Genomic DNA, 15,445 nt, shown 5'->3' with positions numbered 1-15,445 from the left:
TGTCAGCTGATCTTGTGGGAGGGCATGGAGGGGTTGAAAAATCAATGTTGCACTTCTTGAGAAAATATTACAAAGAGTTTCTTTGTTTAAAAATACTTTAAATTTTGATTTTTTAATCATTTTAAAAACTCACGAGTTTAATTTCCATTTTTAATTACTTTTTGAATAATTTACAATCGTTTAATTTGATTTATTCGCTTCGGAGAACAAATTCATTTCGTATGTATGACTTTTAACGTTGGTAGTTTTGCTTAAACTGTTTCAAACAGCTGTTCACAAGTCGACATGCTGCAAACTGGTTTTATTGTCATTTTTCTCCAAGATTTTTCCAGTAAAATGATCTAAAATTTATTGTCAAAGGTAATTTTGATGATAAAATATAACGGCCATTAGATAAATGCACTCATTATTTCATTAAAAGGTGTGAAATTCGAAAAAATACTTCTGAAAATAGCTCGAGCAAAGACTCCATTGGCAATAAATTTTTATCACCGATGAACGATTGTTATCACTTCAACGTGCTTTTAAAATTTACAATTTTTTCGGCTTATGAAAATTTGCGAAAATTTACTCTATAATTTAATCCTCGACATGCTGTACGATCTATTTTTAGAATCACGTGCTACCTAGATGATTTAAATCACGATGCAGTCAGCGTTGCGTGTTTCAGCCAATATTCTGCAGATATGCAGGGGTCGATTATATTCGATGAGAATCGCCGATATTTTGGATAATAAAAAGACTGATATCAATGCTACTGTCAAGGTACATATCACTGAAGCATCTTATATATTACTCAACGGTTCTATAAATAATAACCGAACACATTCTGCGTTACTTTTCAGGGATGGGTCAAGTTAACCCGAAAGATGAAATCTCGTACTTTCATCGATCTGAACGACGGTTCGACATTCAAGCTACTCCAAGTTGTAGTTCCAAATGACATAGTACCGGAAAAACTCAGCAACGGTGCTTCAATCGAAGCAACTGGAATGTTGAAACTGCATAAAAATGGTCAAATCGAACTACATCCCGAATCAATTCAAGTTCTCGGTGACTGTGATTATTCTGATGGATTCCCATTCTCTCCGAAAGTGAAATACGATCACGACGAATTGAGAGAATTCCTACATTTTAGACTTCGTAAGAGTTCGTTTGCCTCGGCATTGAGAGTCAGAAGCGCTGCGAATTACTCCGTACATAATTATTTTCAAAAGGAGAATTATATCAACGTTACCGCTCCTATATTGACTTCGAATGATTGCGAAGGCGCTGGAGAAATTTTCCAAGTAGTTCCCGAGGATGAGAATTTAATCAGAGATATGAAAAAGGTGGATAAAACCGAGAAGCAGGCTTTCTTCGATCGAAACGTTTATCTCACCGTTTCTAGTCAATTGCATTTAGAAACAGCTGCAAGGTAAAAATTTCACCTTTAAATTTATCATGTATAATTCATTATATAAGTATGTAATTCGCATTCGATAAGTTTATCAGCTAATTACGATAATTTTTGCAAACGATAAAAATCCAGATAATGCAGACATAAGTACGTAAGTTCGCATAATAATGAACAACGTAAAGCAATTAATTCAGAAAAAATGTTTGGTGATTTCGAAATAACTACAACTTTGTGATAAAAGTGCTGGTGTTTTCAGCACCTTCAACTTCTATTTATAATTTATCGTCTCGTTATCTGGTTTATTTAAATAATTTCTTCTCGCAGACGTGCTTATAATAGCGACATTTCAATTGTTTGTAGGGCATTGAGCAATGTTTACCATTTCGGGCCAACGTTTCGAGCAGAAAACAGTAAATCACGTTTGCATTTATCTGAATTCTACATGATCGAAGCAGAAGTAGCCTTTTTAGACGATATGAATCAACTCTTGCAAATTATAGAAAAGCTCGTCAAGACTGTTACCAAAAACGTGTTAGATTCGTGCGAAGAAGAGATACTCAATTATAGAAAATCAATTGACGTAAAGAGTAACGATATCTTGTACGATATTATCAACAAGTCTTATCGTGTTATGGATTTCGATGAGGCGTATTCAATTTTACGAGCCAACAGCGACAAACTTGCTCAACCTATAAACGAACATAAGCATTTATCCAAGGAACACGAATTATTCTTGGTGCAACATTGCGACGCACCTGTTTTCATTGTGAAATGGCCCAAAGATAAGAAACCATTTTACACGAAGACGTCCGAAGATGAGTCATATGTAAGATAAACTCATTGTAGTAATTCAAAATACTACGTGAAATACTACATGTATAGTTGAGTGATGAATGACGATTGTTTTTTCAGGTCGATGCTGTTGATTTACTGTTCCCTGATGTGGGAGAATTATGTGGCGGAAGTTTAAGAGAACACAGATACGATATATTGAAACAGAAATTGATCGAGAACGAATTACTAGAAAAGTTAGATTGGTATTTAGATACAAGAAAATTCGGTAATGTTCCTACCGGTGGATATGGGTTAGGATTTGAAAGATATATCAAAGTGTTACTAGGTGTTCCGAATATCAAAGATGCCATCCCATTTCCAAGATGGCCTCATAATTGTAAATTGTAATGTTTAGTAGAATAAAATTTTATAATTTGTTTCCAGATGAAAAATTCATTCGTGAAATAAAAAAACGAAAAATTAAAAAACGAGATCTACTTATTATAAGTAAACGTATTAAGCGTATGCTTTTAAATACATCACTCTAGGCGCGATAAATTGGAAATAAAATCGTATTACGTAGCTTCATGCACGAAAAAATAAATAAAATCACAAAAAGTATTCAGTTCATTGGCGTGAAAAATCGAGCCGAGCCGAGAAAATCTACTACCACTTGGTACGTTTGGACCAATCTTTCGGTGTCCAATGTAAACAATTAGGATCTATTCTAAGCTTCCTTCTCTCCATAGAAGCGATATGATTAGCTACGGTTTCCCTATTGATAGATATTATGTATTGTCCTTTGTAATAATTAATTAGATTTAAATTCTGTAGCGTTGAAACAACGTCTTCTTTTTTAATACTGGTCAGTTCGCAAATTTCGCTGAAAATGTTCACCAGTAAATTAATACTTTGCAAACGGGTTATAATTACACTAATAATTCAACTATTTAACGTACTTTATAGTAATTTGAGGTTTTTCGTTGTCTTCAGTAGGTTTAACCGTGACCAAAATATCTAAAATGGTCTGCGACCAGTAACTACGATATGATAGAAGTCCCAAATCGGATAAAGGCTTTTCTGGAGATCCAGTCTTCCCTTCAAATTTCGTCAACTCGTAACCTTCAAGTTGAAAAAAAAATTAATACCGATTCCCTTCGGAGTGAAATGATAACCTGGAGGTAATACTCACTGAATTCAATTAGAAGCCTTCCGTATCCTTTCCTTTGATACGGTGGCATCGTAAGAATACAAGCCACATTATAATCTTCGGTGGATTCTTTTTCTTTGGAAAAATAGCCCACTATATGAAATCCCACATCATCGTATTCAGTCATTACGTAAAACATGAATGGGTCGGTGTCATAGTACAATGTTTTGTGATCCAAGAACAATTTTGCTAATAAGCATAAATTTTGAGCGTACATTTTGTTCTTTCGGCCATCAATTTCGAAAAATGATATCGTATCTTTACGATAAATCTCATTGCCCGGAGGATGCCTCAACGTACATTTTCTCTGCAATTTATTAAAAAAACAACGTGTAATTTTGAGTAAAACGATTAGATGCTCCATTCGTAAATTAGAATGATATGAGATGAAACCTTACCCTATGATTAAACAGAGCTGTTTCGCTTCGTCTTGTTTTTAGACAAAATTCGCAAATGAAAATGCACGGTAACTTGGTGAAAGACTGAAATAATTCAAAAAATTAGAAACAAGAATATTTTCCATTCATTCGTTCGTTCGTTCAACTGCAGAAAATTAATATACCTGCGGATAAGGTGAAAAATACCACGGTCTAATTCGATGTTTTCCTAATACGATCATTTCTATATTTTTCATTCTAGTTATTATATCGTCATTATGAACAGCCATTGAACCGGTTTGTCTGGGCCCACTAACCGCCGAAGAAGGTTCTATCGACTCCTGAACGCAAATGATAATAGGTAGGTAAGGATTTCATGTTATCGATTAACCAGATAAATATTATTCACCTCCACTTCCGGATTGAAAGCTAATTTTTTACGTCGAACGATTTTCTTTTGTTGATCGATTTGATGGACCGCTTGGTTTAATATTGGTACCTCGTTAGGTATTTCTTGGCTAATTGGAGAGCTAGGATGACTCGAAGCTACACTTGTACTGGCTTGAATTCGTTTTGGAGTACTGAGACCAGCGCCGGCGCCTGAAGTACTTGCTGTGGTTCCATCTTTCCTCGGATATTGCACTTCTCTCGGGTTTAATCGTTCTTCGGTTACCCATTCGTCGAGTCTTTTGTTATCTGAATCATAAAATGATGGTTTTTGATTTAGCTGAGTCAGCAAAAATGCTACAACTAAAGTTGCTGATTCAGCAAAACAAAAAAAAAATGTTTTTTCATGAAAAGGTAGAAGAATAAAAGGTTGTAATTTGGATACAAAAGGGTGAAAATAATTGATAACGGAATCAAAGTAATAAGATACAAAAGACAGCCAATATACCAATATTACTTACAATCAATATAATGTACATAAAACATCCTAATCCCAACATGTTCCCTGATACTGACAATCTCCGCCAAAGCTGTAATAATCCAATATAAAAGCATTAGAACAATACAATTCGTATAAGAGATGGAAAAAAATCAAAAAATTTAAAACTTACGCCAGTCATCAGTGTATTTCATCTTTACCGGCAGGCGACATCCCTCAACTAAAGAGGTCTGAAAAAATGTAAAATCTCGAAAGATGAGCTTGGTTTTATGAAATATTTTCATTTTAAATGTATAACTACTGAATTTCAATATCAAAATAATTACCGCAGAGTCGTAAATGTCTGGAAAATCCATTTCTTCGTTCATCTTCATCACCGGCAGCGGCGGTTCGAAGGCGCTTGTACGGAGGCGGATGTCGTTTGAAAACTTCTTTACAACATAGAACGATCCAATGGTGTTATCGTAACGATCGACATAGTAATTAGAACTCAATAACAGTTGAAATTATCGCAAATAATTAATTTTTCGAAAAATTACACCTTTTTATCAGTTTGATATGAAATGGCGCAAGGCTTCGGACCCCGCCAGAGTACCAAAATTACTCCGCCCGCCGGGTGAAAAATTACGAACTTGTGAAAAATCGTAGGGAATTCTCCAAAAGCCAAAAAAATTTCAAAATATTTCGCTTTGATAAAAAAAAGAAAGAGGAAGATAAAAATTTGTTGCAAAAACTAAATTTCTTCATTAATTTGTCCTAATTACATAATTGTGCGACGAATTCCAGTTCAGAAAAGAATTCATGACCAATATACCAGTATAATTGATTACATTACCTAGTTCGAGTGAGTAGTTAATTTTTAAATCTCATTCAAATCTTTGTGATCACCGCATTAATCTTTGATCGTTGATATCGCAGGAATCAATCAGAAATCATGAATCAAGCGGAGATAACTCATTTAATTTCAAGACTTAAAATCAGAATCGCCCCTCGACATAGAAACTTAAGGCAGCCACAGGGTCCCGAAGGTAGACTGAACAATTTGCGCAAAATAGTCAACGCTTTGCTTAAATACGAAAGATTAGAGTTGTTATATCCTCGCGCCGATGAAGCTCGCGGATACGCTGAAAGAGTAAGGGTTTACATTTCTTCATCTGTTTGACAAATGTTTTTATATTCACTAACGAAAATTTCTTGCAGTTGATTTCCGAAGCCATCAGACACGGTGAAGCGCATAAACCGACCATGGAAATGGCATCGTTTTGGTTAGAAGAAAAACAACTGGTGCATAAATTATTTAAAGTTCTAGCGCCCAGATTCAAAGACTATCAAACTGCTTACACAGCTTTATATAAAGCTCCTAAGAAATACCCGCAGGATCTTTTGGCATACTCTGTTTTAGAATTAAGAGGTAACTTTAAGACTACGAAATTATGAATATTATTACACATCGAAAGCTCACACTAACTGATCGATTAATTTTTACGCAGGAAACCCGTTTCCACCTTTGATATTCGATGGTTCCCGTAACAAATTCGCTCTGCATAATGTATTATTGGATGAAGCTCGTCGAGAATACCGTAAACAGAAATATGCCGAAATCGCTGCTAAGGTTACATCGTTGGAAAACCAAACACCGAAACAAAAAGAAAATAGAAAATCTAAAGACCCTGAAACTAAATCTAAAGCTGCTCAGGAAGTTTCGGAAGCTGAAGAATTACTGAAATTTACCGATGCTGAGACACAAGACGACGATCAAAATAATTCGGAATTAGATAAACCATTACCAGTTGCTTAGTTTAATGTTGTTTTTTCCTACGTGCGTAGTTTGATACGTGTTTTTATTTTTATTACGTTGTAATAATGGTATTTTAAATTGTCTTTTATCGAAGAAATAAGAAATAGAAGAGCTGTTTTCATGTAGAGTTTGCATTTTTGTGGTGAGTTGAAATTGTTGGTGCTAGGGTTACTGTTTGATATCATTCTGATTTTATGATGAATACTCGCAGAATATTCGAAGTATCGTGATAATAATAATGAAGAATTCAAAAAAAATTGTAATTATTTGTCTAGATTTCTGGAAAGCTATTGTCAAAAAATGGAAGAAATTCCTCAATTCTTTCCTTTGAACTTTCTCTCGTCGTTTCCAAACTGATAACAATGTTTTATGTAGCACTCGTCCAAATTCCCCACTCTTGGTCGCAGGTGGTAGCCTTAGCAGGTGTACACATATGTAGATATCCATATCTATGGGTGTACATAAATAGAATATGATGCAATTTCAACACCAAGTACATAAGAGAAGTGCTATCACCACCTCGCAACCGACAAGGGACAAGAAATTAACACACTGACACTCTGACAGAAAATAAAATCAGTGAAGCAACGCGCAGACGGAGATTCCACATCCAGAATGGAAAAGTTAAGGGTAAGTACATTTTCTCATCAACCGAGTGAATGTTTACTCGATCATTTAAAAAGTTGAACTTACAGGAGGAACGGGATCGTTTGATTGTACAGAACATGGAACTCCAACGTCAACTTCTCGATAAAGAAAAAAGGCTTCTAGAAGTAGAAACACAATCGCAAAAGGATAACATCGAATTCCAACGTATACTTCTAGAAATGAAAAAGTCGACTTGGATGTCGAAAATGAATAAAGTAAGTTTCTAGTTTTTACTCTTTTGACAGATTTTCGAGGTTAGGTTCGTAGAATCTCAGATTGTGATATACCTATTTTCGTATGAAACATCTATCTTGAGGTTCATTAGAAGAGGGATAGGTACACGAAATTATGGAAACATTTAAAAATTATATTCTCAATTTAATTAATTTTCTTGTTTTACCGAAGGTGAACATGTCCAAGGATGGAAAAGAAGAAACATAACATCATCTTGTATCACGTTGTACCCGAGATATAAATCGCTCGTTTTCAAATACCTCGTGGTCTCTATTTCTATTAGTTCGAATAGTATTGAAAATAAGTTGTTAAACTGTACTTTATTGTTAAATCAAAATTATCATGTAGGTAGGTACTTTGTCTTAAAATCGTATCATATTCTTTTCGCACTGAACTGAAGTTTTTGTTACTTTACCAATCTGGTGGATAATTACTGAACAGGAACGTCAGCTGACGATAACCCAATTTCTTCAAAAACATCGAAGAAACGCTCGAAAGAACAGTTTTGAATGCTTGTTTTTGGTAATACTAAATGTGAACGGCTGAAAAAATACAAGGACCTTCAAATACCATTGGTTTGTAGATCAGAGTCAATAGCTGTGTGACTTGAGTAAGAATAATTATTCTGACGAATCAAGAGTGTTCGATGTAAATATCTCGAAATGCACGTTCGAAAGGCAGCCAAAATATCATTCTGATTTTATGATAAATACCTACTCGAAAAATATTTGAAATATCGTTATAATAATAATGAAGAATTTAAAAAAAGTAGGTATTTTTTATTTGAAAGTGTTGGTGAGTTTTACTTTGAACTTGTTTTTAAGGAATAGGTAAGTAGGGTAATGGAGAAATTTGTCATTTATTCAAAATCTTTCATTTTTATAGTTCTATCTGATTACTCTTTTCTTAAGATTTCTGGAAAGCTGTTGTCAAAAAATGAAAGAAATTCCTCAATTCAATCACAGACATTTTCATACAACTTTTCAATCACTTCAAAACCTTGACAACAATAGCATGAAAAAAAAATTAAAATCATAACATCTCAAAAATATTCTACCTCCTGAACTTTCTTTCATCGTTTCCAAATTGATAACAATGTTTTATGAAGCACTCGTCGAAATATTCAACATTTACAGATTACTCTCGGTCTCAGGTGCACATTGAAAAAAATAAATTATTCCAGAGACAGGCGCCGTAGCAAGAAAAGGCGTTCGGAACCCTTCCCATGAATAAATAGGCGGGCCCAAAAACTACCGCACAAATTCGAGGTGAATTTCACTCTAAAACCAGCAACAATATCTTCTCGTAAAACCACCGAGAAAATTTCATCTCAAAAATACTCCAGCCAAATCCCAATCATACCTATCTAATTCCACTATTATAGATTTCGAAAGATTAAGATATGTACCTATCCATATCTAATCCAAAGCTTCGGAAAAAGAAAAGTGCTACAAAACTGAACATACGTTCTAGCTCATCATCACTATAAATTCGCATCGAACAAGACCGTGCGACTGACCAGGAAACGAATAGTTTTACCAATCTAATTTATTTCCCATCATTCCACTCGCAATAATGATAAAATGAGTAAGTGAGCGACTAGGGACTTGACGTAATTTCATTACAAAGGGTGTGAACGCGTACCAGATCGTTTTAAAACGTCTACAATACCTAATAGATGAGTGTAATCGTAAGTTACCCACACGTGCTGACCAAATATACATATACGAAGAATGTATTATTATTTTGTTCATGATAATTATTTCGTGGTGGCTGAAAAAAAAAATACATACGATATGATAATTCGAAGGCTGGATTGTCGTCGTAGGTTTGTTATAACGTAGGTATTGTTTTCCCAGGGTGTCGGAGGAATTGAACGGTTTCTATTCGAGCGTTAAATTTCCAATTTATTTGATGTCCAATTGTACGCTTCATTCGTTGGTAATACGATTTTAAGCTAGTTGACCCAAGTTTCAAGTGTCCTATCCCATCTATGGGTCGATGTCTTTGTTCAATTTACCTACTTGATGTACGTATATTTTCTTTTGATTACGTCACAATCGATCACTAGGTTCAAAATGAAGTAAGCCAAAGAAATTAGATTTTTAAAAAGACTGAATGTTCCTCGAATCGAAATTTCTCATAAAGATATAGACAAATTTTTTCAAAATCTAGGTACTTAGTTTTCAAATAAAATTATAGGAATGCTACCCGAGACATCCCTGAAGTATCGGAAATTCACAGTAACATGAAGGTGACAATAGTAAAAACATTGGGAAAACAAAATAGGTAAGTACAGTAGAAAGGAATTAAGAAACTTCCAAGTTAAAATAAATTTTGAAATAAAAACACGAACACCGGTACGAAAATTTTTATACATTAAAACGACGATAATCTTATTCTACATACGTACCTAATTAAAACACCGATCAAATAGAATCATAAAATAATGATAGCAAACCGCAATATCCGTAGATATTCTCAAAGATGAAATACCTACCTACTCCATAAATAAGTAATATACACATTTGAAAAAATAAATAAATAAATAAAATGGTACATAAGTTAATTTTACAAACTTACGTAAACAAGCTATAATTTGATGACTATATTGCACTCGATTCCCTCCTCCTCTCTCTGTTTGGGCGAAAATAAAATTAAATAAAAGCAACTTATAAATCGCGTAAATAGGTAAGTATAGGTATGCGAGAAAAAACACACACAAGACAGAATAACGATACTCGTGATTGCACATTCAAATCAAACGTCCAAAACATGATTGAGAAAATCAATATAACAGATTGCCAATCTGAGGATTTCAATTTTGGACAATTTCTTATCAGGTGGTAAAGTTGGTAAAAGTTCTCGTAATCTGTTGAAAGCAATGTTGAAGGCTTCGACTCGTACTCTTTCTCGGGTGGCATGAGCTGCTCGATATTTTTGAGTTGCACGTCTTCTACGACGACGTTCTTCTCGAGATAAGGAACTTATATCGGTGGTGATTTCTGATTTGTCTCTGTAATTATCAATTGGTGATTAAAACATTTCGGAGTGGAGTATCTAGATATGTAATTAGGTAAAGGAAAAAATGTGTTTTTTTAGGTGTGAGGTAAAAATGGGTTACCGTTTTCTTATTCCATTATTGTTCAGAACGCAACTGGTTGGTACGTCGTGGTAAAGTCCATTTGCGTAATCCATCTGTAACGAATAATTTAGTTATTATTTTTTAGAATAAAAATAGAATAGGAGCAAAATTATAGAAATGAAAAAATTATTGAAAGATGAAAACAAATAAAAACTAGGTATTGAGTCATTTTAAATGACGATTATTTTCCAAATAAAAATGCATTCCCTATTTTGAACATTTTTTATCAAACTCGAAATATATATCTTTCAACTATAGAGAAAAGAAAATTTATGTTGAAAAATTTTTGGAAATACTTCAAAGGACTTGAAAATGAATTCTGCAAACTTTGAAAAAAATTTTAATTTGTCTACTCTGCTAACATTTGATTCAGCTACATATTTTATAATGGAGAATTTATAACATCATAACCGAGAAACATAAGTTGTTCTGGAAGGAGGGGATGAATTACTTAACCGAATACAGTGTTGGAAAAAAACGGGGTTTTTTAAAAAAGACAAAACAATAAACGGTTTTTTTTTGTTTAAAACGGGGTTTTAAACTGCTGGGTCCTCATGTGTTTTGACTTTTAAAAGTGTTTTAAACACGTTTTTAACACAAATTCATTTGTTTTGGATTCAGTTTTTCAAATATACGTTATCCAGTCATCAACTTTCAAGATGCGACGTCATAAAATAGCTATAAGGCTCAAGAAATATTTAAAAATTTAAATCAAAACAGAAAATTTGCCTTTAAAAAGAAGTGTAGGAAGAAGACTGAAAATCTAAAAATTCAGTTCCTTCAATTTCACTACATTTTCAACGACTGTCTGTTTGTATTACCATTTGAAGAACTCCAGATGAACCACAGTTGCCTACCTTGAAAATTGCAGGAAAAAAGACTTTGAATATCTAAATTGAAAAGTTGGCATCTGGATAAACGCGTTTTTGTCAAATTTTGAAAACAAAAGGATAATTGTAGGTTGATTTTGAAGAAGAAAAAAAGATTGGTAAAATTTTAAAAACTATGGGGAACACAATGTTACACAAGAGTAATTTATTGTACCTAACTTCAAAATAGACAAAAGTTCAACTTCCCAAAATTTTGAGAAATTTTATTTCAAAATGTAATAAGTTCATCCTCAAAATATTGCTTAAAGTCCTTCAGTTTTAAAGATAAATAATTTTGTGAAAGAACCTTTTTTGTTCGATTCAAAAAATTAAGGTTATTCCAGAATCCAGCAACCAATTTTCAAGTTAGGCACGTGTTACGTCAGATTAATCAAATATCAAGAGCATGCCCCCCCCCCCGGACAAGGAAGGTACACAACTCGCACAGAAATTTTTAAACCAGAAAAAGTTATAGATCGAAAGAACAGATAAAAATACATTACTAGCAAAGATTTCAAGAGCTAAAGAGCATTTTTACAGTTTTTGTGAATTTAAAAAAATTAAATTTGCACCAAAGATGAGAAAAAATTAAAATTTTATCAAATAGATCTCGAAAGCGAAAATTTAAGATAAGAGTACGTATGCCATATTTTAAACTCATCGCTAAATTGATTGAAAACAGTTGAACAGTTTTTTTTTTCACCGAATGGTATTGAAAAGCCGAATAAATGCACTATGCACCTTAATTTCAAGATGCTGAGTCGACTGAAGATGGTTTCAAGTCATTTTCGAGTCTCTAGAAACTTTTTGGAAATTCTAGTTTTACAAAAAAAAAGGCCAAAAAAGCTGTCCAAATTGACTTTAAAAAGTTTGCTCGCAATTGATGCTTGTTGGCGACTCACTTGATCGATTACACACATTTTTCCAAAATTAGTAAGTAGGTATTAAGTAAGTTCCATAGAAATTTCCAGTTTCAAAAATCTGCTTTATGCTCCAAAACTGCTCAAAACTGTTTGAAACCGTTTCCAATCGATCTGGCGGATCAAAAGTGAAAAGACGTACTTGGAGTTTATACCGAATTTCAGCTTTCTACACAGGTCAACTTGATGAAATTTTGATTTTTTTCTGAAAAAAATTTGCGAGTTGGGATAATATCCTCCTTGTGAGTACATAAGCAGAGTTTTGTTTTGATTGGCGATCAACATTCTGACCGTTCTCTCGTCAGAAATCAATATTCAAAATTTTAGAAATTTACAGCAATTTACAGCAGATCCAAATTTTTTCATAATTTTAATGTGAACATTTTTCATTAATCAGAAGAAGATGTAGCGAACAAAATTCATAGAGCTAGGTGAGTGTGGCAGAAAATCGGAGGTCATATTCGTGCTCAGCGGTATCGAATCATATGAAAACGATATCCTTACTCATTATAATAGTTATTTTTCTCAAAATTCCTATTTCACCCCCCACCCCCCTACGATACATTATTCCAAGTTTTCACCACGGCGCACCAAAGCAAAATTTTCTAATATAGTATATGATGTTTGGTGGTCAATAATACATCCAAAAAACGTGTTTCCAAAATTGTACCTCGCAATCTTGATTGTTAATAGGCATAAAAAATGAAAAAAACGCTATTTTTAGGGGTAAATATGAGGGGGGGGATTGAAAAATTTTGTGGAAATACCTACTAAGGATATACATAACTTCCAGAAAAATTTTCAAAATCGGTTAAAATGGGGTTGAGAAAAGTGTTATTGAAATTTCAAAAAAAGGGGGGGTGGTGTGGATCTGAAATTTTTCACGTGGTAGTTTCTCGATGGTACCCACCTTCCATGCTAGTATCAACCCGAACGCTCTCGGTGGCTATTTCACCCCTCCTAATATGCGCCGATAGTTTTTTGTGTTTTTTAGAAAACCCCTCTCATTTGAATGGTTCTAGCCCCACCCCCTTGGGGGTAGAAGGACAGTTGATATATCACTAGATCGGAAATTTGACGTAGATTCTTTTTTCTAATCACACTATTCACTAAAATGGAATTCGGGGGAGAAAATGGCGAAAAACTGGTTTTAGGGGGCTAAAATCCACTCTGGGGGAGAACGCTCATCGGGGACGCGCGGGGACTCTTCAGATTCGTGTTCAGCACATAAAAATGGACCAGTATACCAAAATTCAGCTTTCTATCTCACTGTTCTCAATGACCCTTTTTTTTAGTCTAATTTTCCTGGACTATTGTCTATTGTCCATTTCGGAGATACAAGTACAAAATATAAAAATTGAGACAAAAATTATAATTTATCATCTATTGTTCGCAAAGAACGAAGGAGCTATCAAGAATTAACGGGAGGAATAATTTTCACCCCTTTTTGAACCTCTTGAAGCAAGATGGTTGATGGTTTGCTTCTTGAAAATAAAAATTTTCGTTGATATTCCGAGTAACTTTTAAAATCATTTCCTTTTCTGCGAAGACTTTACACTGTAAGAAGAACTCCAGTCGTAATTTTTTTATTCTTCAGCATTTTTTCCCTGAAATGTAACTTTTTATTGCCTTTATGCTTGGAAAACCACAACATGAGAACTGCGATTTAAAAATGATAATAGGATTTTTCAGAATTTTAGTGCAACGGAATCAAGTACCCAGGAAACGAAAAACGAGAAATTTTGTGACGCTTCGATTTTTGTGAGTTGAATTGAATAAGTTGAAAAAACGCAGAAAATTGTTCAAAATTCTTTAGGTTTCTCTAGATTAGGGGAGAGGGAGGATGTTTTGGACACTTTTCTTCGATTTGAAATATTGCAAGCGATAGGAAACACCTAGAAAGGTGGGGTTGGTCACATTTGAAAGAGAATCTCAATGGGCACATTTTGACTTAATCCATTAGAAATCAATTGTCAGTATCTGTCCACAATTTCACACAATTTCAGTTGACTCGGATTGTTTTTAGTATTAGTGAGGCAATGTTGAAGAGTCGACTTTTTTATGCCATACTTTTCAGCCAGTGCTGGCCTGCTCGAATCGACATATTTTCAGGAGGTAACTTCAAATCGTTCTTGATTAGCATTTATCATTCCAGACTCATTAAAAGTCTTTCCTGGATTTGTCAGATAAAACTGAGGCATTCTTACACCCAAACATAACAAATTAACACAAATTTATCGCAGTGTCCAAAACATCCCCACTATGCCATTTCTACTTAAACTGGCTGTGGGAAAAAAGTATCAGCTTTTCACGAAAAGGTAATTGGTGATTATTGACGAGAAGGAATCAGAGATTTCATTTTACTTGGGCTCTTGACGAAATTCCTCACGGTTATTTTTCAGGAGCTCAAAATGTGAGACGGCAATTTTTTCCAAAAACAGCACTTCAAAACAAAAGCTGAAATATTTTTATCACACGAGTTGGTATCCGGTAAATGTTGTCAAATATCAGTTGTAGTACGACATTGCCACATAATAGTGAAAACCCCGTCAAAAAAAATCAAACCAACTCGTCAAACCAGCAACTGTCCAAAACATCCACCTGTCCAAAACATCCTCCCTCTCCCCTAGCTTATAATTTATTTTTTTTTAGATTTTTATGCATTTTTTTCCAAAATTTTAGTAAGTACTCATACACCAATTTATTGTTGTAAAACATTAAAAATTTCAGAAATTGTTTGCAATTTGTATGTGGTTTAATTTTTTTGACTTACCTACTTTTTTGCTATTTTAAATTCGAATTCAAATTCATCCAAAAATACATTAGAAGATGCATCGCATTAAGACCAACAACGTGCCCGGCGCGGCGCCTCCAATGCCCAAATAAGGTGACAATATACTTGAAGAAAAAAAGTACTACAGAGAAATTTTTGATTTGAATATACATTAAACTTACCTATATTAGCAACAAAAAATGTAGGTAGGTAATTAAAAATTTTAATCTTCATCGACACGAATATTTTTCTTTTTACGGCAAACCGGTTATGCAATTTTAATAACACCAAGAAGTTGTGGCATACAACAACAGATTAGGATACCTAATTACGTACCTACCAGTGGGAATCGTTTCCTAAGTCAGATCAACTTACTTACTAAGGTAGGAACTACACACAAAAACCAAAAAAT

The 15,445-nt window shown here is 33.9% G+C and overlaps 4 protein-coding genes across 5 annotated transcripts in view; 2 read left to right on the top strand and 2 right to left on the bottom strand.

Annotated features, from left to right (window-relative positions):
• Nucleotides 1–436: 436 nt before the first annotated feature.
• On the top strand, nucleotides 437–2,612 carry AsnRS-m (asparagine--tRNA ligase, mitochondrial). Its single transcript, XM_065349648.1, has 4 exons — nucleotides 437–765; nucleotides 846–1,417; nucleotides 1,760–2,225; nucleotides 2,312–2,612. The coding sequence occupies exons 1-4, from the start codon at nucleotides 646–648 to the stop codon at nucleotides 2,579–2,581; spliced, it is 1,428 nt and encodes a 475-aa protein (XP_065205720.1). The 5' UTR covers nucleotides 437–645; the 3' UTR covers nucleotides 2,582–2,612.
• Nucleotides 2,613–2,652: 40 nt separating this feature from the next.
• LOC135835411 (histone acetyltransferase KAT5-like) lies at nucleotides 2,653–5,212 on the bottom strand. The gene is made up of 9 exons (XM_065349650.1): nucleotides 4,973–5,212; nucleotides 4,819–4,876; nucleotides 4,669–4,737; nucleotides 4,170–4,456; nucleotides 3,946–4,101; nucleotides 3,782–3,865; nucleotides 3,366–3,690; nucleotides 3,133–3,295; nucleotides 2,653–3,056 (listed from the first exon to the last, which is right to left on the bottom strand). Exons 1-9 carry the CDS (start codon nucleotides 5,018–5,020, stop codon nucleotides 2,840–2,842), a joined length of 1,407 nt encoding a protein of 468 aa, XP_065205722.1. The 5' UTR covers nucleotides 5,021–5,212; the 3' UTR covers nucleotides 2,653–2,839.
• Nucleotides 5,213–5,340: 128 nt separating this feature from the next.
• Nucleotides 5,341–6,569, top strand: mRpL17 (mitochondrial ribosomal protein L17). Its single transcript, XM_065349657.1, has 4 exons — nucleotides 5,341–5,490; nucleotides 5,565–5,778; nucleotides 5,847–6,057; nucleotides 6,137–6,569. The coding sequence occupies exons 2-4, from the start codon at nucleotides 5,581–5,583 to the stop codon at nucleotides 6,442–6,444; spliced, it is 717 nt and encodes a 238-aa protein (XP_065205729.1). The 5' UTR covers nucleotides 5,341–5,490; nucleotides 5,565–5,580; the 3' UTR covers nucleotides 6,445–6,569.
• A 3,113-nt stretch (nucleotides 6,570–9,682) lies between these two features.
• The window catches only part of HLH4C (Helix loop helix protein 4C), a 110,713-nt gene continuing 104,950 nt past the window's right edge, over nucleotides 9,683–15,445 (bottom strand). The window contains exons 3-4 of one of the 2 annotated variants that reach the window (XM_065349662.1): nucleotides 10,451–10,524; nucleotides 9,683–10,342 (exon numbers count right to left, since the gene is read on the bottom strand). In XM_065349662.1, coding sequence (XP_065205734.1) covers nucleotides 10,087–10,342; nucleotides 10,451–10,524 — 330 coding nt within the window. In that variant the 3' untranslated portion in view covers nucleotides 9,683–10,086. Of the gene's footprint in view, nucleotides 10,343–10,450; nucleotides 10,525–15,445 lie in introns of those variants that run through there. The other variant, XM_065349660.1, reaches the window with a different exon arrangement.

Source organism: Planococcus citri, chromosome 2 (genome assembly GCF_950023065.1).
Source record: "Planococcus citri chromosome 2, ihPlaCitr1.1, whole genome shotgun sequence".
Lineage (NCBI taxonomy): Eukaryota > Metazoa > Arthropoda > Insecta > Hemiptera > Pseudococcidae > Planococcus > Planococcus citri.
Note: the sequence above shows the minus strand (reverse complement) of the source record. Positions and strands in the feature narration are given on the sequence as shown.